We start from the raw sequence: 24,281 nt of genomic DNA, 5'->3' as shown, positions 1-24,281 counted from the left end.
GCATATTTAGTAATTGCTCTGATATTAGTTCTTGTGTTGTATATCTAACTGTAACTTGCTGATTATAAACAATGTTGCAATATTGATTCACTTCGACTTACCTTGCAGGAGTTGTGCTACTTTATTACAATGTAGTTTTTAAGGATTTTCCCTACACAGTTTTCAAGTGATATCGTTTTTTACTTTGTGGAGTGTTTAATTGGTATTGAAGATGTGCATGTGGCAAGGAATTTGATTTTCTTCAAATTCTGAGAAAATCACAATCATGCGGTTGAATTTAACTAAAAGGTAGGAAATTTTACAAATTGAGTGCATGGTTTTTCTATTTATCTTCTCTCACATTTTTCAAGATAATGCCTTTGTAAACGACTTGAAGATTTCTATATTGCAATGATTTTTATTCCCAACAATTTTCTCATTTTCTTCGATACCTGAAAACATTACTGGTTAATATGGTTTTGGAAAATATTTTACACAGAAAGCTATTGGTTTGTCTATTTACCTGCAATCAGAGTTTTTAAAGTTAGGACTATTTATATTCATGCATGTACGATGTAAAGGAAACTATACCGCTTCTAGCCCTAACTAGATTTTAAGCTTCATGTAGACCCACTCGTCTATTTTCTTTTCAATTCTGTTTACAATCACCCCCCCCCCCCCGCCCTTAAATTACTTTGACCTTCATAACCGATTGCTTACATGTAAAACCCATTTATCAATTTCCGTGATTCTATGTTTTTGCACGTCTACCCTAGACATGATCAGTACGGGAATGTCTGATGTTGATTTAATTTCTTAAGCTGCTTATTCTATGTATTTGTTTGGAGTTGGTCACTTTGTTTGCTCATTCAAACTTGTTATTTACATTATTTTCTCTCAATTTTTTTTTTCATTTATTATTTCATTCTTATAGTGTTCATTCATTTACATAGTTTATTTTTATTATTAGTATTTTTCATATTTGTTTCTTATTATCTTTTATAAATTATTTATTCTTAATGCATAGTTAAAAAAGAATCTCTCTGGGTACGAGTTAGCTTTACTATTTGTCAATGTAATATAGTTGACTCGTTCCACTTGAGATTAATTTTATCACTTCGTACATTTTGGATCAGCTCTCTGGATGAATAAGGCATATCCTAATTCGCTCCGCATTTAACATTGATTGGCAAGCCTGAGATAAAAAAAAAACATGTAGTCCGCGTTGTAAATACGTTTGTAGATTAGTGTAATTGTAGTGCTAAATGTATTTATATGTAGTTTTTGTTATTATTTTCTGTTGATATTGGCCACATTATGTAATTCTTTTCATTTGTCCCGAAAATTTGACAATCTAGTTGTTCGTGTCGTTGGTCATTTTAGTGCTTTGTATCTATCTATCTAGATAGATAGATAGCACGAATAGCCCAACATCAGCCCTACTTTCTTAGAGTGTCAGATCTAAAGATAAGAAATTTATAAAAGCACCGAAAAACCCATTTTCATTTTTCTTAATTCAGTACATTAGTATATCATTCTTGTTGACAATATATATTATCTCTCGTTTCCTATGGTGGTGTGTGATATCTGTTTATGTAATATACATGTATGTTTCTTGATAAAGACGCGGGTTCCGTCGAAAATGTGAGGTTTAGATATTGAATTCACCTTTCATGTATTACATTTCTGTTTTAATGATGTAATGTCCATGATTGCAAACATTTCGGTTGAGCATCGTAATTACTGCCCCAGTCTTTCCTTAACGCAACTCTTCTACAAGTTTACTAATTTAACTTTATTTTTGGAATTACAAAAAGTTAGTTCAATATACGTACTTTCTGTTGTGTGTATCCAGTCTGTAGATGGAAGACTCTCCCTTGTTCCGTAAGAAGGATAGTTAGTTATATATCCGTAACTGATAGCTGTAATGGTGACGTTATACAGAGTGACGGGCAGCAGAAGTTCCTCCCAGTAGATCTCCGGAACACTGGCTATTGTTTGCTGACTACGGTCCCCTATCGTGACTCTGTAGCGATTAACAAAGCTATTCTGTCCAGATGCCTCCCATCTCAAATATAAATTGTCAGCGGAAAAATTACTCAAACTGCGTAAGATTGGACCAGGCCTTAGTGACTCTGTTAACGAAAAAGAAAAATCATACCAATGATAACCATACTGGATGGAACGTATGTATAAATTTCTAAAACTTAAATATGAATTGAATTATGCTAATTAATCCTTATAAACTTGTGATAGTATAAGCACAAGTTTTGACGAGATTGTTCCTTATAACATTTAAATTTCCAATGCTTTATCATCGATATATTTAGCAATTCAAGTAATAGCGATTCCCTCATGATTGTGTGTGTGAATATTGATACATGTAAATATAATGCAGGTATTTTAATGCTTGGGAATATTCCGACAAAAAGGAAAGTACAATTTGAATACAAAAAAGACATTTCATTTTTAAAAATACACCAGGGCATGCGCAACAACGCTTCATACCAGCATACTTTTCATGAAGCGCTAACGCCTACTTTATGTACTTAAAGCAATACAAGGTGCCACTGACAGTATTTTTAACTACCCAAGTATGCACTAATTAACATGTATTGACTTTAATACACATTTCTTTTGTTTTAAAATATCACATCGTGTCATGATTACTTTAAGAATCATAACTGTAAGAAAGTAATAACTACGCAAATGTGCCACTCAAATGAAATGGTAATGGACAGAAATCACTGTCAGAAAGCAAGACAATAACCGATGAATCGACATTAATTCAAGGACAATAACAAATATCTTATTCTATTTGTTTTTTTATTTCCAATTTATTTATAGTCAGTTACAGCTTGTTTTCTTTAAACAATGGTTTAACCTCTGTTTATTCAAGAGAGAGATATCTAGAGAGTCGAACGACCAGCATGTTCTTGTAGATATGTGAGTTATTATAATGGAAGACTAATAATGACTTATTACATGCAATAACCCAACATCTAACATTAAACAAATACATATTACTTCAAATGGAGATACGTGTATGAACTCAGATTCCAACCAGGGGCCATAATTCATACACATATGAATCTATATTATAATGTATCAGTGGTTGTTTAGATACAATTTTAAAATTTTGCTAAAACTATTGAATTCTAATACAACTTTTCTACTGCACCCTAATTGCACACCTACTCTTAGTTCATAGGAGATGTTTTGACAAAAAAAAATTGAAACAAACAATATGAGAAAGCCTACCTAGCAAACCATAGTCTTTTTTTTTGTTTTTAATCGGAAGAAGAAAATCGACATTTTATCAACATACTTTTAATCTTAATCAACACTTCGAATCCTCTATTGTCAAGAGTTTGATCAAAATAAAGCTTACCGTGCACGAGAATGCTTGTACATGCGTACCATTTCCATAGACATTTCTAAACCAAACATGGATTACCTAAATGTGTTTTGACGAAGCTCAGTCCCCCCGGCCCAGCATGATTTAAATCATTTGAGGTTGTTCATGTATATTGGTTTTTGAAAAAAGGGAAATTGCAGTCGTGTTTTTCTTGAGAAAAATATCGTTGATTACACGTTGTTTTATGCCGATTTTGAGTAACTTTTACCCACATTTTGGTGAAATAAAGATTTTGAAAAAACTTCTTGTCAAGTCGATACCTTGGTATAACATACAATACATACAAATAAGGGTAAGAATCATGCAAGTCATTCATATGATTTTCGTCATCATCATATCGCTTTGTTGTTTACTTTTCCTCATTATCTCCTTATCATCTTTACTGTGTGTATCTATCTCTGCTTGACTATACAACATATAAAGACGTCTAAATTAAGAAACAAAATCACCTAGGATTAGATAGTAGGGACCAGAATTCACATTAATTGCGTGTTCGGGATCGCTTAATTGAATTTTAGATTCTATATAGCCGTCCCGGTTGTAATTTACAAGGTGTTGTGTACTCTGTCTTATTCCCAACAGAAACTGTCCCTGACTGCTTATTGTCTGGTGTAATGACGTGTTACTATGACATAATGACTTGGTACCCTGACACCAGATCCTGGTCCCTATAGGAAGGATCCCATGTAATCATTATATTACATGTATAACTTTGGAGATAAACTGACTGTGCTTCTAGATAGTCTCCTGTTGCAATAAAAAACATACACCAGTCTTGCAGTTTTTTTTATATTTCCAACTCCCTTCTTTTGACCGGAAAAAGCGGAAACTTATGTCAAAACTCCCTTTGAAAATTTTCTTGTTGCACCTCTGGATAATGGAGTTTAAATTTCTATTCGATCGCTTGAAAACATATTCCCTTCAGTATTAGTTACCTAGAATTGTGTTGTAACTGCTATCTACATGCATTTCCTGTTCGGGATCGCTCAAGAGTATTTTAGATCGGATGTCAGTTCTATAGAGCCGTCCTGGTTGTAGTTTACAAGGTGTCGTGTACTCTGTCTTATTCCCCACAGAAACTGTCTCTGACTGCGTAAGACGTAGGTACCCTCCTGTAACGATGTGGTACTCTGACGTAATGACTTGGTACCCTGACACCAGATCCTGGTCCTTAGAGGGAGGCTGCCATGTGATCGTCATGTCACACGTAGAACCTTGAACATGAACTGACTGTGCTGCTAGATAACCGTCTGTTGTAATATTATAAAAATCAACATTTACGTTAATCAACACTATTTTATGATAGCGTTCAAAGAATGTGAACTCTCATCTTACAGTCACATGAATTGCTTCAATACATAGAATTATGCCGGTCCGATGAATATATACTCACTGCTATAGCAAACTTTGTTTCTGTGGTAATACCAGGAATGACACAGACATTTGTTGTTACGGCAGGTCAAACCTCTACTTTGAAGACATTCCCTGTACTGGTTACACGGCTCGGAAAATTTAATACCTGATGTCATATAATGAATAAACAATATGAATGTACAAATAATGAATAAATCAATATAACTGTACAAATAACGAATACATCAATATAACTGTACAAATAATGAATAAATCAATATAACTGTACAAATAATGAATAAATCAATATAACTGTACAAATAATGAATAAGTCAATATAAATATACAAATAATGAATAAGTCAATGTAAATATACAAATAATGAATAAATCAAATCAAAGATATGGAGTTGGGCAGCAGTCAAAGTGTACCGATTGTCTCTTTGATGAAGAGGGTATACGATTGGGGGAAAAGATATGGCTTGTTATATGACCAATGTGCATGCACAACAACATTCTGACTTCGAAATTGCAATGATTTATTGCAAAGATAACAAATAAATTTGGATTTTCCATCAAAAAATATTAGAAATGTTCTATCAATTTTGCTAATGCAAAATCGGTATTCAGGCATCACTCTGGCACACTGGTTTTGACTACGGATAACTCCGTGTAGGTGATTAAGATATCACGGCGGGTGTGACCGGTCGACAGGGGATGCTTACTCCTCCTAGGGACCTGATCCCACCCCTGATGTATCCAGAGGTCCGTGTTTGCCCAACTATCTAATTGTATTGGTTATTGGATTATTTGATTGATCACTGTTCGTTATATTCACCTTTCATGTACATCAAGTCACGATTTGTCGTGATGTACACCAAAAATATCATAAGTATGAAATACGGTCACAGTAACGTAGTGGTTACGGCTTCACAACTTTCCGATTCTAGATCCAGGAATCGCGTTAAACCCAAGACGTTCAGTATACGTAATGAGTTTCCTTTGCAAATCTTTCGACATAGCAGTGAAAGTTACGGGTCTCTCGGAAATGACCTTAAAACGGAGGTTCCAGATCACGGTAGGCATTGCTCACGACAAAGAACCCTGTCCGCTATATATCCTGTTCTGATCTGTCTACATAGAACACTCACGTACATCAGTCTACAAGGGAAGAATTCTCAAATGGAACGTGAAATAATCCCGCCTCTGGTGTGCCCAGGGGTCCGTGTTTGCCCAATTAACTATTTTGTATTGCATATAGGAGTTATGAGATTGATCACTATTCGTTATCTTCACCTTTCATACAAGCAAGCAAAAACTACAATACTTAAAATAACCATCTGTTGTAGGTTATTGTGTGTTTGTTCTCCATATTGTATTATTCCTATGTGCATTGCTACTCATGTATCTTTTTATACCTACAATTTTACAAGATGATATGTTGATAATTACGTACTCCCTTGTACATACACCCGTATGTCGTATGTGCTTGTTCCCCATCCTTCTGAGTTCCGTGCAGTACAACGATACAATCTGCCTTCCTCATGATCGAAATCCACTCTATTGATGACGAGTTTCGGATTGAACAGATCGAGAGAACTGCCGTTATATCTCACGTCTGTTATGTTGATGTCTACGCCATTCCTTTGCCATCTTGTCTCTAACGTCGGCGGAAAGTCGGAATAATTTTGTAGAGAAGCTTCAATCTCCAGGGTTGATAGATATAGGGGATATACGTAGCTGCCCCCGTTAATGATGACTTTCGGAGTGGTAATGATGACTTTCGGAGTACCTTGATTTCAAATACGTAATTGCGTCAGAACCATCCCAGGATGGGACATACAAGTACTACACATTCTTATTAGATATGAAATAGCATGTACGTTTAGGTGTTTCAACATACAAAAAATAGCTGGTACTATATAAATACATGTAACACGACTTTTACAAAATTCACACTCACGAAGCGTTGTAATTTGTTCCACATATGGTTTGCTTTCTGTTCCATGTGAACTTGCTATAACTGTAACCGTATAATTTCTGCCGGGTTCCAGTCTTCGTGAAATGGGCGTTTCAGTTGAACTTGTGGAATAGTTGTATCCATTAATGTTTATTCGGTATCCATCAACACGTGTTCTGTTCCCTGGGTCTGTCCATTTCAGATGAAGTTTTTCAGGATGTAAGTTACTGGCGTTTCTATCGATAGCACCAGGAGGGAGTGGTTCTACAAACAATGGTAAATATATCATACTTAACGATGAATAATGCTACATGTATCATGATGCACTAATAATTCAGTCCGCTATTGTTAGACCCAACCCGGGATCGTGTTGAGAAACATGCGTGAGTGTACATTGGTAGTCATATACACATGCAATCCTTTAAGAATACTGGTATATTTTACTAGCGAAGCTCGGACCTAGCGAAGCAAGGCTCTAAATGCAAGGTGAAGATAACGAACAGTGATCAATCTCATAACTCCTACAAGCAATACAAAATAGATAGTTGGGCAAACACGGACCCCTGGACACACCAGAGGTGGGATCAGGTGCCTAGGAGGAGTAAGCATCCCCTGTTGACCGGTCACACCCGCCGTAAAAGAGAAAAAATGAGAAAATCAGCAAACGAATAGAGATAATCTCTATATACGTTCACTGAAAAATTTTATGATCCATATGGGCGCCGCCATATTGTTTTCTTCATTAGATGCTTCCAGAGTTATTCATGTTTTAATTTTGAATGCCAAAAATAAAGACTGGCATGTAATTTGTAATTTAAACGCCCAGTTTGCTAAAAATGAATGGCATTATTATAATTATTACAGTTGTGTTAAGCTAATCATTAAATAGAAAAACAGTAATACGACTAAATAGATGAACGAGTTCACGAGTTTCTTTAAATACGAATATGCGATATACTTACGGTTACTTTTTTACCATTTTGAATCTATTGGTTAATTTTCTTTAGTTTTAACAGTCTTTTTAATTGCAAACGGGATGAATTGTTGTTCATAATTATTTGCTTTGAAAGAGAAAAAAAATCGAGGTTAAATGTAATCTCACAATGCACGGTTTACGTCGCATTGCGTTTTATTTCCCGGGTTAAACGAATAGGCGGATCACATAAAACTGTTACCCTTATATATCCTCCTTTAACATTGAGATGTTACTGGGTGTTTAGCACACAGAAAATTCAAAAAAATATATCAATCTTAAATGAATCATAATCTATACCGTACTTAAAGGACACAACACATGTTTCTAAACTTTTTCATTTTTTCAGCAAAATTAACTCTTTTTATGCCTAAAACTACTTTAAATGTGTTTTAAATGAAATATTTTGCGTAGTTTTCGAGTTTGAAAGCGATGAAATTCAAATCTTGCGATATGCATATTTTCTTTCGCTAGTTTACGCGCCATTTTGTGTGACGTCATATGCGCCCTCGGGTTTGAAAACATCTATTAGCCATTTCATAAACAGATTAGATTTAATCGACAAAAAACCAATTGTCACGTTAACGGTTTGTAAATAATAATGCATTAAGATGTTTTGTGCCGTGCTCGGGTGTACTAGTTGTCGGTAGAAAGGATTTAGACTGAGTATTTTTCAATTTTTCGAAGGAAGGTACGAGAAAAAAGACGTGGATAATTTTTTTGTTGGAGCAATAACTTTACCTTAAAAAACACACCCAGTCACCTTTTCAAACATCTCTTGGACAGAGACCCTGATAAACTGCGAGAAAATGGATATATCGAAGCTATAAGCACTGGTAGGCCTATAGCATACATTCTGTTTTGCTCTTCAAATTCAATACACACTCGGATCAACTGACCTTCACCTTGTAACAACATATATCGACGATACAATGTAACTTCTACCAACTGGTAGATTTACAACAACAACAAATAAAGATACAAAATAATTGAACTTTTAATTATACAAATAATAGAATATTGTATTTCTTAACTTTAAATTGAATTATAAAATTATTTCTTTATTGAACTCGTAGCATCTTGAGTGGTCAGTAGGCTATAACGCCGTGCTCCCACTTCGTACTTCCTAAAGACGTGCAGATCACAATTCAAAAATAGTAATAAGATTGCTTTATCAAAATAAAATAATGTGATTACCACTTTAGATTTGAATATTTTTATTGATTTGTGTGTGTTGTCTTTTTCTTTCTTTCCGAAATGCACGCGTGACAATAGCTTGGCATAGGGCCTAGTTGTCAACAATTTAACGTATCATAATTTGTCTAATCCAAAAATAAATAATGATTGCACTGTTTATTTTAGAAAAACAGCGCCAATTACAGATGTATAAAGGAATAACATCCCCAAACAGTTTGTAGACAGCGACCCATATAAACATTATTTACTCACAATATTGCCGATTTCATACACGCTTTACTCGCTATATTTGGGTATTTACATCGTTATATGTGTGCACTGGTGGCGAACACATATAAAACTCGGACAATTTATCAACATCGATTTAAATGTTGCCCATGGTAAATTAATTAGGCCCCTAAAAGTTGAGTTTTTAATAATATCTCGCAGTACTTTCACAATCCGAAGGGCGCATGTGACGTCACTGTACCACGTGACTACCTACCTAATTAACTTGACTTTTTGAAATCGGGGCTTAGATTTAAGTCTGTATTGTGGTTAATTATCGCAAAATTTCGGCGAACGAACTATTAGAATTAATTACTATAAGCATAAAGAAGACAAAATGCATGTAATATTGTATACTTTGAAAACATGAGATATGTCCTTTAACGGAATTATGATACGCCAATGACCATTTCATGCTTCGCTCGGTCCAACGGTCACACCGTATAAATAATATCTCAAACCACACGCTTGTGCGTTTTGAGATGATGATTTTGCAATACATCTACTATATGAAACTGGAATGTTTATCGTGGTCCTCACAATAAAATAGGTACTCGGTATCCCTTGCTTATCGTAAGAGGCGACTAAATGGGGCGGAAGTAAAAAAAAAAATAATAACGAGAAACCGTGTCAGAGAAGGCGTGATACAATAAAGATCCCTCCCAGATCAAAGCCATAAGCACAGAGCATAGGCTAAAATGTTGCAGCCTTTCACGTCTCCATATGAGTAAATGTGTGTTTCCAAACCAAACAACTTCACCTACATTTTTATGAAGATATGACTTTCTTCCTTTTCAATTAATATCACAAACAACTTCGTTATAATGAATGGGTGAAGTCTGGGGAAGCTCCTTGTTTTATCACGGATGTAATTTAGATGGAAAAAAGGAAGGTTGAGTATTAGGGTATACATAGTGCAGTTGTAGCTGATGGGGATCCAGGAGTAAGTTCCAAGCAGTTCATATTAAAGTATTATTTTTTCTAGAACTTGCTTTATTCGTAACGTTCGCAGTTTATTTGTGGAGTAAATGGAGACTGGCAAATTCATTAAAAGAGATTCTCAAACACATTCTACCAGAAGTTTACTTCTCTTACAAAGTATATACATATAGACAATAGTTGTACAAACAGAATAATTAATGAAGAAATCATTAGAAATTCAAAGCCATTGTTACGATAAAGATTGACTGTCTTTATATATTTGTGAAAGTTACACTGAAATATGTCATGATTATGAAAACTATGTTTGTAAAATGTAAATGAGAGGGGAACTCGTCAACCTTATGATTCGAAACCATGTAGTTAAAATACATATGTAAAATCTGCTCTGGATATATTCAAATTCATGGAAATTACCTGAATTGTTCTTTATATCCAAAGTTCAATATAACCGATGTTGAGCTAGTTAAGTAGATATAAAAGATATAGTATATTTTTTTTAATGGGGATTTAATTTTACTTCAATATAACACATAGTTCAGTATAAGCAACTTCAATATCAAGTGTAGTATGAGATGTGTAGATAACGAACAGCTATCAATCTCAAAACTCCTATCAACAATACAAAAATAGACAGTTGGGCAAACACGGACCCCTGGATATACCAGAGGTGGGGTCAGGTGCTTAGGGGGACTGCGCACCCCCTGTCGACCGGTCACACCCGTCGTGAATCCTACATCTGTGTATATTTTGATCAGGTAAACAGAGTTATCCGTACTCAAAATCAGTGTGCCAAGAAAGGCCTAACTATCGGTATGAAAAATAAGCAGACAGCATTTGACTCAATGATACATGTAGATTTATTGACAAACTAGATTGTTATAACGATCATAGAATTTGCAAAGTGCTTGCTTTAAACGAAATCGTTGACATTCCTGCACCCTAAGCTTGCTAGTCTGTAGTCTACCTCGATTCAAAACTTGATCACATGCAGAACAAGCTCTTGCGAATATATTAGTAAGTTCTCAGTAGGCAATGTTTTGTTTTCAGAAATGAAATTTTCAAGTGAAATTTTATTTTGTCTAACAATTATGCTTTTGCGATTATTAATGTATTCAAAACTCTCGAATTAATGTTCGACATCAAATAACTGCGCTAGTTGTTCGTTTATAATATTAATTACTTTATTAGTACACAAGAACATGTATCGGTCTAATACAAGTTCATGTTACATTGCTTGATGACAAGCTTAACCCTGTGTCTAAAGCCACTTTCACACATTCACGGATGAGACGCCGGATTATCCCGGATTGTCAATCCGTGATGGTCCACGACAATCCGCCATCACCGTGTACAAACCGTGTATGCATTCGGCGTCGTCCGGGACAATCCAGCTTGGTCAAGCCAAACCGTGAAAAAAATTAAACATCTCTAATTTCTACCCTGGATCGTCCTGGAAGAAAATCTTCCGTACAGATCCGTGTAGGTACCGTGTACAACCGTGGATCAACCGAGAGGTCCGTATATTAACCGAGAAATCCGTGTAGCCACCGAAGTAAGCGTGTAAAGTCCGGGGTCATCCGTGTACAAAACTTTCCTGCTGAAAACCACAGATGGCTACGGTCTGTACACATATTCTTCCCGGTAACTACACGGACAGGCACGATACACGCAGGGAAGAAAGACCGTGATAATCCGTGTATCTCCGTGAAACAACCGTCGATGGACCGGCAGAAACCTTGATCTTCCGTACGCTCCGTGATCATGACGGCACCGACCAGGATTTCCCCCGGGACATACGGGTAGCTACCGTGCTTATCTCTAGAGAAACCGGCGTTTTCCGTGTCTGCATCGTGATGAGACCGTGTTGACACCGGCATAACGTCAAAGAACCCAAAGACGTCGGATCACCCGTAATGACTAGAATTTTGCATCCGGCGTCGACCGGCTCCTGATCCGTGAATGTGTGAAAAGGGGATTAAACGTTATTCTGGTAAACTTAAGTACTGCTCCACATAAGAGTCAGGCAGGTCGTATAATAGGCGTGGTACATGAATATCTTAAAACTGAGAAATTTCTGTTTGAAAACATTTATTTGAGTGTTATATACCTATCAATGGTAAAAAGTTACCATGTCCTTCTTTTAGTGTGTGATCCCAGGTCTGAAACCAAATGCACATTCTTGTATGAAAATAACTGAATATGTCCTATTTTCAGATTTCAATAAATCATATTCCCAAATGAATATTAGAAAGTTTAAATTTTTAGGTAATTACTATATCCATACTCAATCCTGAGGAGTCTCTAAAATTTTGTGTAAATTATTGTTGGCATAGATATCGACTTTTAAAATTTTCTAAAAAACCCTTATTTGCCATACGAGTTATGTCCCTTTGGTACACAAAACGTAGGTGTCGGTTGAAAATCATGATGGCAGCATCCACTGATGTCTGCTCTGTAACAGTATTTTGATAACCCTTGTGGAACCTATCACATATTTACACCGGAAACAGCTTTAATTTCTTTGAAAGGTTGTTCAAGAGCAATTCTAGGACATTTTTAAAGATCGTGCAATTTGAGTGAGAAGTCCGTGAACCTGGACTACTTGCCATCCGTTCTGCCCTCTGGCATTCAGATTTAGATCAAAACGTTACTGTTTGTGCCAACCACAGATACAGTCATGGAATCTACAGGAAACCATCGCATAAATGTGGATTCCCTGGTCATCCTCACGATTGCACGTGTAAGCCACAGAAAGGCATGAATCTGGATGTGTGTTTTGGCTGAACTTGAATGACAGAGGTGAGTGTTTCTAACAAAATTTAACTTTATTTCTAATAATACCTCAGTAGATTAAAGTTTGATTTTCATTTACTATTTTAAAAATATACAAATACATGTACAATATGCATTTTGTGTTTTTATGATACTATTCACCATGTCTCATGGAGAATATGATTTGCAGGAGGTATTATTTGTCTTTGGTAGACTAGTAACTGATCAAGTAGTTCCATGTGCTTTTGTTAGTATTGGTGTACATGTGTATACTTTCAGTGGAATATATTACTGTGTCAAAGACTCAAAATTCAAATGTGATGACAACAATTCACTGTATTAAACATGCAAAGATTTTAGTAAACTAATTCAGGGCCCTTGAGGCATTATAACTCATAATTAGTAATAAACATTATAGGAAAAGACAGGAAAATGCCCTAATAGATTGAATACAGGGGTCAAAATTAACTTTTTCTACCACAGGCTAATTTTTAATAAACATCAGAGGAAAAGACGGGAAAATGTTCAAATAGATAGTATTATGATAGAAAAAAAGAAAACAAACTGTAGTACAGAAGTTTGTAGCATTGAGGGATTACGTGTAAAATAATTTAGTGGTGGCAATGAATTATAATATTTATATTAATTACATTTCTGTATGTATCATCACATGATAGTTTCATGTACAATTAAACTGTATGTAAAACTTATACGGTACAAATTTTGATGCACCAGATGCGCATTTCGACAAATAATGTCTCTTCAGTGATGCTCAACCGAAATGTTTGAAATCCGAAATAACTATGAAGTTTTAGAGCTAAATATAGCCAAAAACAGCGTGCCAAAAAAGTGGAGCCAAATTCGTCCAGGATAAAAGCTATGCATGAGGGAGATAATCCTTAATTTTGAAAAGAATTTCTAAATTTTATAACCGCAATTAAATATACATCCGTATATTTGTATATTGGTGTCATTTCACTGTAATAAATATATATGCAATTATACACACAAAATATATACACACAAAAATTAATTTCTGACACATTTATATGTATGTATAAATCATATTCTTTTTAAATATTTTTTTAAAGTTCAACAGAGCATTTTTTTTCTTATTTTAAGAATGATTAGTGAAAATTTGTTCATCTTGATTAATATTAGATGATCTTCATTTGACATTATACAATATCCACATATTTGTTTTCTATATTTAATGAAGTATAAAAAAATAATTTGGCAATATAGATATGTCACTTTGAAGTAGAGGGCATTTAATCAGTCGAGGAATATAATACACACCACACATTCTATAAATTCTTTTATTTTTGTTCATCAGTGTTTAAAAACAAAATCATATTTTCCACTAACAATTTTACAGTATATCAATGTATATGACACAGAATTTCAACATTTCCTAATATTTTTTTTCTGTTACATGTAAAAATATGTTCAGGTTAATCAGTTACTGTATATGTAGACTGAGCATTGTCAAAATATCAGAATTTGAAGGATATTTGTTCAAACTCGAAACCTGCAAATATTGGCGAACATCTGTTTTACCTATTAGACTATTTCAAAAGTAAGAAACTAGTTGGTTAATCTTTATTCTACATAGATTAGGTTAAGGTAAATTATTGTATTGCAGATTTGTTGGGATTCAATACACTTTTATGTACTATGAACATACTGTAGGCGGAAGATCAACTATATATTAAACATTATGAACTGACAATCTGCTTACCTATAGCTCTGATTTTGATTAATTAAAATTATTACAAATTTTACTAGGACCTTTAGGGTACTGTGCCTCTGGACAGTGAAGGGAATGTTAATTTTTAATTATTTATTTTTACTTAATTGTCCCACATTACTTATTATTACATTATCATTAAAGAAACCAATAGCAGAATAATATATAGATCAGTTACCTTCTTCTTTAAATAATTTATGTGACAATTATTGCATGAATTTGTATCGATTATGATTTTTCATAATTGAATACTTTACACTTATTCTGAATGTTTGAAAACCTTTTAAACAATTTTAAAGATTTAGTGTTGAGGCAATCCCTTGGTTGTGTGAATTCAAGTTCTGTTATGTCATGACCCTTTGAAGCTAGGTTGGGTCGTAATATGGGATCAAAATATAAAATGTTAACGATCTCAACATTCTCACTAATAATGCAAAAATTGAATCCCCCCTAACATTTTTTGAATCTTATATATATCATATTTTTGTTTGAATTAATGATTGATTATCCTGACTAAAGGGAAGCTATAATTTATAAGCTTACAATTATATTTTCTTCTTTTCCAGCTGACAAAGAAAGAACAGATATTTCCAGTATAAGGAAACTATTAAAATTCTAAAGACAAGTGTTCGATGTCAGAATTTGTCCATCAATGTCAATATGTTTCCCAAATCTAAACTGATGAAATTGTTCCCTGGGATTCAAAAACACCAGATTGATAAAGCACATTGTCATACATTTATGCATGGTCCTGATGGAAAGTAACAGACAGTTGAGGCTACAACCCATCACAGATAGAAGATGGACAAAACAAAACTGGTTCATGCTGTTGAATTCTTCAGTGATCATACCTTTACACAAATGGTGTCATATGGTACAAGGAACATTACTTTAGAATTACTTTAGAAACCTCTACAAAGTTTCTGCTCAGAATCAAGATTTGCACCTCTGGTTATCTGGGATGGGGGGTGGGGTGGTGGTCCCATACCAAACCATATTATACAAATAAATTGCATATCCTAGTTGTATATGACCAATCAAAGACTAGACTATCATAAGAATTGAAATAAATTATTTTGGAATATATAGTGTTTCACTAACACATCTTGTTCCTTAAATGTGTTATCAATCCCATGAAAGTGTATCTTAGCCTTGATGATCCATTTAATAGGGTGAAAGGTTCAGATAAAAGTTGTAAAAGCGATCATTTTAAAAGAACAAGAAAAAATCTAGAACAATAATTTTTTTCTAATTGACATGATGTAAAATATTTAGCTAGGTGATATTGCATTTATTAGGGTGTGACCGGTCAACAGGGGATGCTTACTCCTCCTAGGTACCTGATCCCACCTCTGGTGTGTCCAGGGGTCCGTGTTTGCCCAACTATCTATTTTGTATTGCTTGTAGGAGTTATGAGATTGATCACTGTTCGTTATCTTCACCTTGCATTAGACATTAACCCGTGTATGCACGGATGGATATAAGATAATCATAGTGAATTTGGAAGTGAAAATCAGACATTGGAGTTTTGAAGTCTTAATTGAATAAAAGAAGAAAGTACAAGATTATATTTGATTACATGGGACTTTGTTGTGATTGTTTCTTATTTGAAAGTGGAACTTGTATACTGAATAATGCATCAATTTGACATCTCCATTTACAAGTTAAATAGTTTTGAAATTTTATTAAACTATCCTTTCAAACTAGAACCTGGTAGTAAAAATGAATGTTGATTAAACTCTTTTAAAAGATATGCAATTATTGCCAATACAATTTGTGATACATGTAAAATGTATATATAGAAATCATGGACATTTGAAAAAAAAAATAAACAATACATTGATATAATTAAAGAGTTTTTATGATCTAAGTACAATTGTACATGCACGATGTATGCTAAAATGAGATTTACTTGAACACCATCTGAAATTCCGATTTCCTGTCATTTAAGCTCACCTAAGCATCACAAAGCATCTTTGAATGAAGGGAATTCAAGTTTGTTGAAATGAAGGGCCATGTCCCTTTCAAAGGGAAGCTAATCACAAAAATAGGGTGGGGTCACTTTCATAAAAATCAAGAACCATTGGGCCAGAAAAGCTAAGATTTTCATGAAAGCTTCCCGACATAGTGGTTATTCAAGTGTGTTAAAATCATGACCCCTGGAGGTATGTTGGGGCCACAATACAAGATCAAAGTTATATATGGGAATATATAAAGAGCATCTTTAAAAGTCTTCTCAAGAACCCATGGGCCAGAAGAGTGGAGATTTACCTGAAAGGTTCCTGATATAGAGTTAGATTAAAATTTGTGCAGATCATGGCCCCCGGGGGTAGGGTGGGACCACAATAGGGAATCAAAGTTTTACATGCCGTTATATAGGAAAATCTTCTTCTCCAGAACACTATGCCAATTTCAATCAAACTTTGAATAAATCATCCTTGGGTGAAGGGGATGCAAGTTTGTTCAAATGAAGGGCGATGCCCCCATCAAAAGGGAGATAATCATAAAAATCAAGAACTACTGGGCCAGAAAAGCTGAAATTTACAAGAAAGCCTCCTGACAAAGTGGAAATTCAAGTTTGTAAAAATCATGACCCCCTGGGGATGATTTTCTATTCAATAGAAATACTAGTAATAACAATATTTTTTCCACTATTATATTGAATTCAGTTGAATATGTCAATAAAGCAGTTTTTAATTTTGTCTAAAATATTTACTCCTTCTGCATGGATTCCGAATTTGAAAAGAAATAACAATGTTCTTTTCCATGGCAACCAACATTCTCATATCAAATTTGTAGAAATTTAAAATCCTAACATCAATAGCAGTAAGTTTTCAAGATGATATACTTAGATTACTAAGAAAATTGTAATTTAAATTGCAATGAAATATGCATCTGGCATATCATGACAAAATGCATCATTTTGTTTCCATGGAAACACAGCTTGGAAGACAGATACCTTAATATGTCTCATTGTTATATGACAGTATTACAGCTGTAGTTGCAATGCATATTGAATAAACATTTATATATTTCAAGCTACATGCGGGAATTTTTATCCAAAATTCAAATATGCCTCTAAAATAGCCTTTTTAGAATGTATCAAATATACCTATTTTTCAGACAGAAATAAAACCATAGAAATGTTCAAATCATTAATTAAATATCAAACTAAATAACAAAAATACTACAAAATATTATTTTATGATGATTTGATATAAAATCAAACAACTAAATCCAGCATATTTGAATAAAAATTGTCATTTTTCATTTAAAAATAGACTTATCTATTCTATGACCTGAATGATATGCACGTGTTACCATGACAATGGGAGTTGCATAGCAACCAAACTATGATGGTTTTACATTACTTATGTGAGATTAAGTTGTGCCATTTTACGAAAAAAAATTCGTAACAGTGCGAGCCGGATCCCTTATTTAAATGTTGAAGTGGTTACAGAGAATGGCTGTTAATGAGACATCATTACAATTTTAAATGCTATTTTTAGTAACAAGCATGCATTTACACAATTTTTTTTTTCCATTTACAAGCATAACTAAAATAAATGATTTTATGACTGATAGTGTTAGATATATCCAGTCTTGGGTTTTTAGATTTTTTTACTTGCGAAAATGTTGAAAAAAGGGGAAAATCCAAATTTGACTCATTATTGATTATCTTCCTTTTTCATAGACATTGATTAGATATTACAATTAACATTAAGGTATTTTCTTTTATATCAACAGTTTCTTTAAACTCTATATTTCATTACAATAAATTCATTTTAAAACAATTATATTAAATTTGTGCATAATTTAATTTTTAAATTTCACTATTATACCACAAACTACTCGGATAGTAGCCATTGAATATGTCTTAAACTGGGTGATCGTTACTATGGAAACCAAAACAGGTGTTAGAAAAAAATTGATGTTATATATTCGCTTCTAAAGGCAAAAGGTATCATCATGCCAAGTTTCATCAAAATCGACATACCTTGATATGCCACTCCCTGCCTAACTCTTATATGGAGTAGTACTTAAATTTCGGTTTCGGAAGTAAAACACTTTTAAAGAAATGTAACTAAAAGTAAAGAGTGTCGCTGCCTTTGGTCTTAACGTAAGAATATTATTTTAATAATTTATTACACTATGAGTCGCATGAAATCTCTGTAAAAAAAAAGATGAAAGATGAAGATAACGAACAGTGATCAATCTCATAACGCCTATAAGAAATACAAAATAGAGAGTAGGGCAAAAACGGACCCCTGGATATACCAAAGGTGGGATCGAGTTCCCGGGAGGATCATTGGGTGTCACTTTTGTAATTTTTGTATATCGTGGTTCTTCAGAGTGCAGTTTAGGACCATGTTTTCATGTACTTCATAAAATTACAAAATTTTGCGACCTACCTACAATGAGGTGTTGTTCTCTTTCAACATAAAGCATTTCCACTGGGTCACTTAGTTGTACCTTAGATGTGATTTTGAAATAGTACAAATATCCAGGGTCAAAGCTAGATTTATGGTTATAGCTGGTTTGTCTCCCTAGAGAGGTGTTAAATATGGTAGATCCGCCACTCTCCCTCACAGTGACTCTGTAGGACTGGATCAGGTCAGAGTGTGTGTCTGGATCTTTCCACATCACATTTATCTCAGATGTTGTAATGTTCCAGTTCACAAGGACGGCACTGAGGTTGGACTCTGCAATGGAAATACACTGAAAATGTATGCATATGTGAATGTTCATGAATGTAAACAGCACGTGTAATTTCCCTTAGTTCATGTGTCCATGATAATCAATTGTACATCTATGTTTTTGAATTGAAAAATGTGATAGAGCTGCTCCAAAAACAACGGAAGAAATTCAAGGTGAATACCCACACCACGTCAAACGTAGAATCGTTATTCACGAGTCAGGAACATTATCACACGTTCAACGAACCCGATGACATTTTGGTGAATATTGTGGGCCGTATCCATGTCCTCTATGCCCACTAGGACTGTTTTTTGAATGGAAACAAACAATTTAAAAGTAATAAAAACAACAACATACGGCTATACATTACAAACAAGCCGGTTATCTACAAAAGAACGCTCTGGGGAGAAAATGCGTATAGTTATGATACACCTTGAAGTTTAACTTTGCGTTATGATTTAGTCGTTTAGTCATTCCCACATTTAAATGAGATTTCTGTATATATTACACAATGTGATGTTAAATCGTGTTTCAAACCTTGACGGTATCTATTTAAGGTCATTGCTCTTGTGTGAAGCTATTTTTAAGGCACAGATATTTTAACGACAGAACTCTCTTTGAAAATGAAATGTACGCAATTGCGTACTTGCGTATAGGCAGCTACGCGCCTACTATATGAGTGAAAATTTCTCTAGAGCGACGTTAAACAAGATACAATTAAGGTAATTCCCCATACCACGTCAAATAATGTTAGAAACGTTATTTATGAGTCACGAACGTTATGACATATTCATGCAACGAACCCGATGGCATTTTGGTAAATTTTGAGGAAGAAATTGAAAAATTAGAAACTGGGAGACCCGAAGACTTAAATTACAAAAAACTTAAAACTCTAGAAGCAGAGCTAGATTGTATTTATGATAAAAAAATCTAAAGGCGCACAAATAAGATCAAAAGCTAAATGGATAGAAAATGGAAAGAAAAGTACTTCTTATTTCTTAAACTTAGAAAAACAGCATCAATCCTCAAATGTCATTACAGAAATTCTAAACTCAAACAATAAAAAGATAAACAAACCTAATAAAATATATGGGGAAATGGTTGATTTTTATCAAAATTTATATGCTAGTAAAAACTTAGATGATGAAATCATTGACAGTTATTTGTCGGAAGTAAATATACCACTATTAAGTGATGAAAATAAAGACATGTTGGAACTTTTCCCAACTTTCGAAGAATGTACGGAGGCGGTTTCTAGTATGAAAAGTGATAAATCACCTGGTCTCGATGGTTTGCCTAATGAATTTTACCAAATTTTCTGGAATGAAATTGGACCATATTTTTATGATGCTCTAAAAGAGATTTTTAACAATGAAACAATGACACATACTCAAAGATTATCAGTAATATCATTGGTTTTTAAAAAGGGAGCAAAGAATCAACTTAAAAATTATAGACCGATAAATTTGACAAATACTGACTATAAAATAATTGCCATTATTTTTGCTAAAAGACTGCAAAAAGTTTTATCAGGTATAATTAATGAAAACCAAACTGCTTATATTAAAGGACGTTATATTGGGGAGAATGCAAGACTCCTACTAGACATATTTGAATATTGTGAAACTGAAAATTTGGAAGGAATATTACTATTATTAGATTTTGAAAAAGCATTCGATTCTGTGGAATGGAATTTTCTTTTTAAAGTGTTGAATAAATTCAATATAGGAAATAATTTTATCAAATGGACTAAAATTCTATATACAGAACCAATCTTTAAAATGAAAAATAATGGATGGCTTTCTAAGATATGCTCGATGACAACGGGGATTAGACAAGGGTGTCCCCTATCAGCCCTCCTTTTTCTTTTTGTAGCAGAAATATTGGCGATTAGAATAAAAAACAATAACAGCATTAACGGTGTTGTGATAAATAATTCTGAAATAAAGAGTATACAGCACGCAGACGATTTAACAGTTGCGGTAAATAATGAAATTTCTATGAAAAATGCCCTAGATGAAATAAATAAATTCTGTGAAAGTGCTGGCTTTAAAATTAATATCAACAAAACTGAATGTATTTTGCTTGGAAGATTGAAAAATCAGTTTGAAGAACTTTCTGGTATTAGAGTTACAAGTAAAGCGGTCAAGTGTCTAGGCATTTTTTTTAGGTCACGATAAAGAAGAATGTTACATTAAAAATTGGATGAGAATATATAATGAAATGGAAAAATTGTTTGAATCCTGGAAAAGAAGAAAATTAACACCTTTTGGCAAAGCATGCATTATAAATACACTTGCCATTTCAAAACTAACATATGTATCGTCAATTCTATGTCTTCCTGATAAAGATTTTATGAAAAAAGTACAACGATTAATCTTTAATTTCATTTGGGATAAAAAAGAAAGAATCAAAAGAAACACTTTGGTTGGAGATGTAGCAAGAGGTGGTCTTTCAATAGTAGATGTAGAATGCAAATTAAAAGCATTAAAAGCAGCATGGATACCGATATTATTAAATTCAAAGGGAGTCTTACTTGAAATTTTAAATAATTATTGTAGAAAACTTAACTTTGATATATACTATATGTTAAAATATTCAACTACTGATGTGGGGAATTTAAACAAAACTAAATTACCACTATTTTATAAAGAAATGCTGTGTTGCTTTAATGAATGTAAAAGAGAACTTAACTTTGATAAAAGATTACCTGATGATATTTTACAACAACCATTATGGAATAACACAAATCTGAAATATAAAGGAAAACCCATTTTCTTCGATAATTGGGCGAGATCTGGTATCTTATATGTTAGTGATTTATTTGATGATGGAATTTTTAAACCGCTAGAACATTATTCAAACATTAATGACAAATCTAACTGGCTATGTGAATACAAAATTATTATGACAATCACGAGAAAAATTCGAGGACTAAACGATTTTTCAAATTCAAGCTGTGTAAATAAACAAAATGTCACTAATTTTAACTTCCTTCTTGGATTTACCAATATACTTAAAACATCAAGTAATCTTTTTTATAAAAATTTAGTTGAAAAAAAGTTTTGCAAACCCAATTTTCAGGCATTACTGTCTGAAGAATTCAGAATATTCGGTGATTCTAATTGGATAAACATTTATAAATGTAAAATTAAAGATTTGAAAGACAAACAGATAGCGGAATTCAGTTATAAGTTATTGAATAACATATTATGTAATAATGCATATATTAGCAAATGGAAAAAAGATGTAAAGAATGAATGTACACATTGTAAGCAAATTGAGACTACAAAACATCTGATTTACGAGTGTGATAATGTTTTAAATATATGGAACACTGTTAGCAGTTATATATCCTTCAAAGTTCAATGGAAACACATTGTTGTTGGGTTTTTTCTAGAACAAAATGATAAAACCAAATCCTTAAATTTACTTATTACTTATATAGCCTACAGAATATACAAACATAAAATGTTATGTAGATTAGATTCGTTAAGTGAAACGACTTTTAATATGTATAATCATGTTAAAAAATCATTATGTTTCTATACATCAGTATTGAAGTATATAAATGCAAAAGAGCATAAATTTTTTGAACATCTTTGTAAATTAATGTAACTTGACTGCTGTGAAGAGACCAGTATAAATTATCCTCAAATATTTATCATTATAACTATACGGTCAACTTAGGACTACATTGTTCATATATTATTCCTTAAGTAATTTCTATGTTATTCTACTGTTGATATATCTACATCAACGTTGTATATGATATTTTTATGATTTCGAAAAATATTTGATATTATGTATTTTCATATAAATTATATATATGCCTTATATAAAATAATATTATAATAAAATACATTCAATCCAATGGGCCCCTGGCACCATTGGTGAGAATTAAGAGGGAGTATCCGAGGATATTTTATCCCAAATAGTATGTATACTTTTTAATAAATGATGAAAAAAAAAATAAAAAAATTTGTAGACCATATTAGGACTGATTGTTTGAAAGCAATCAACAAAAATTTAGAATTTTAAAAAAAACCAACAACAAACGAATCGCAATAATACAAACAAGCCGGTTCTATACAAAACAACGCTCGGGAGAGAAAGTGCTTATAGTTGTATACATCGCGAAGTCGTAAACTCGGCATACACATTGCGTTATGACACAGTCGTTTAGTAATTCCCGTGAGATTTCTGCGAATATTACAGATTATGATGTTAAATCATGTTGCCAACTTTCAATGTATCTATTGTAGGCCATTTCTTTTGTGTGATTTCTGATCATTAATGATCGGTAGAAATATCGAATCTCCTATATACAACAAAATGCTAATTTTTGTGTGCTTCGTGTAGGCCTACTGACAGTCACATATTTTTGTTGTTTTCCTTATGATTTATTTAAACCTGAAAAAATACGATCGATGTCGTCATGATCTAAATAGAATATATGCACAATCTAAAGCTATATGACATTGTAACCCCCCTTGCAAAATTTTTATATTTATTTAATTAGAACAATATAACAAAAGTTGCTTTCGAGGCCTTCCGAATCCTTAATAAATGTGCATATACATGTATGTGCATATCTCTATTGTGTCTAATGATTTCAGGGTGTTCATGTCACATATCCAGGCCCTATCTCTAGTCCTAGGTGTCGTACATGTTTGTGTTATTGTACGTACAGTATGGATCATGGGCGTTGTAATGTAATTTTCTTTTATCTAAAACACTTTTCTGGCCGGACATGACCTCCACTGATGTTTTGATTAAAACGTCTCGGAATGTACGCGGTACTACATGTCCCGTTAACACTCACATCGCACGGCTGTGTCGTATTGTTAAAAATTACCAGGAACAAGGGGGGGGGGCGAGGAATGCAGAATTCAGGTATTTTAAAATATTCGAATTTCCAAATTTGTAACTTGAGCATAGGTTAGCATTCTCTGAATGAGCGTTAAAAATGT

The 24,281-nt window shown here is 33.4% G+C and overlaps 1 protein-coding gene across 1 annotated transcript in view; it reads right to left on the bottom strand.

Annotated features, from left to right (window-relative positions):
• LOC125645548 (uncharacterized) overlaps nt 1-19,307 on the bottom strand; it is a 62,304-nt gene extending 42,997 nt beyond the window's left edge. Inside the window, exons 1-6 of the mRNA XM_056141549.1 lie at nt 19,023-19,307; nt 6,713-6,973; nt 6,206-6,541; nt 4,791-4,916; nt 4,333-4,647; nt 1,815-2,114 (exon numbers count right to left, since the gene is read on the bottom strand). Coding sequence (XP_055997524.1) covers nt 1,815-2,114; nt 4,333-4,647; nt 4,791-4,916; nt 6,206-6,541; nt 6,713-6,973; nt 19,023-19,254 — 1,570 coding nt within the window. The 5' untranslated portion in view covers nt 19,255-19,307. The remainder of the gene's footprint in view (nt 1-1,814; nt 2,115-4,332; nt 4,648-4,790; nt 4,917-6,205; nt 6,542-6,712; nt 6,974-19,022) is intronic.
• Nucleotides 19,308-24,281: the final 4,974 nt, after the last annotated feature.

The sequence above is a fragment of the Ostrea edulis genome, chromosome 6, assembly GCF_947568905.1.
Source record: "Ostrea edulis chromosome 6, xbOstEdul1.1, whole genome shotgun sequence".
NCBI lineage: Eukaryota > Metazoa > Mollusca > Bivalvia > Ostreida > Ostreidae > Ostrea > Ostrea edulis.
The sequence above is the reverse complement of the archived record's forward strand: the minus strand, read 5'-3'. Positions and strand labels throughout refer to the sequence as shown.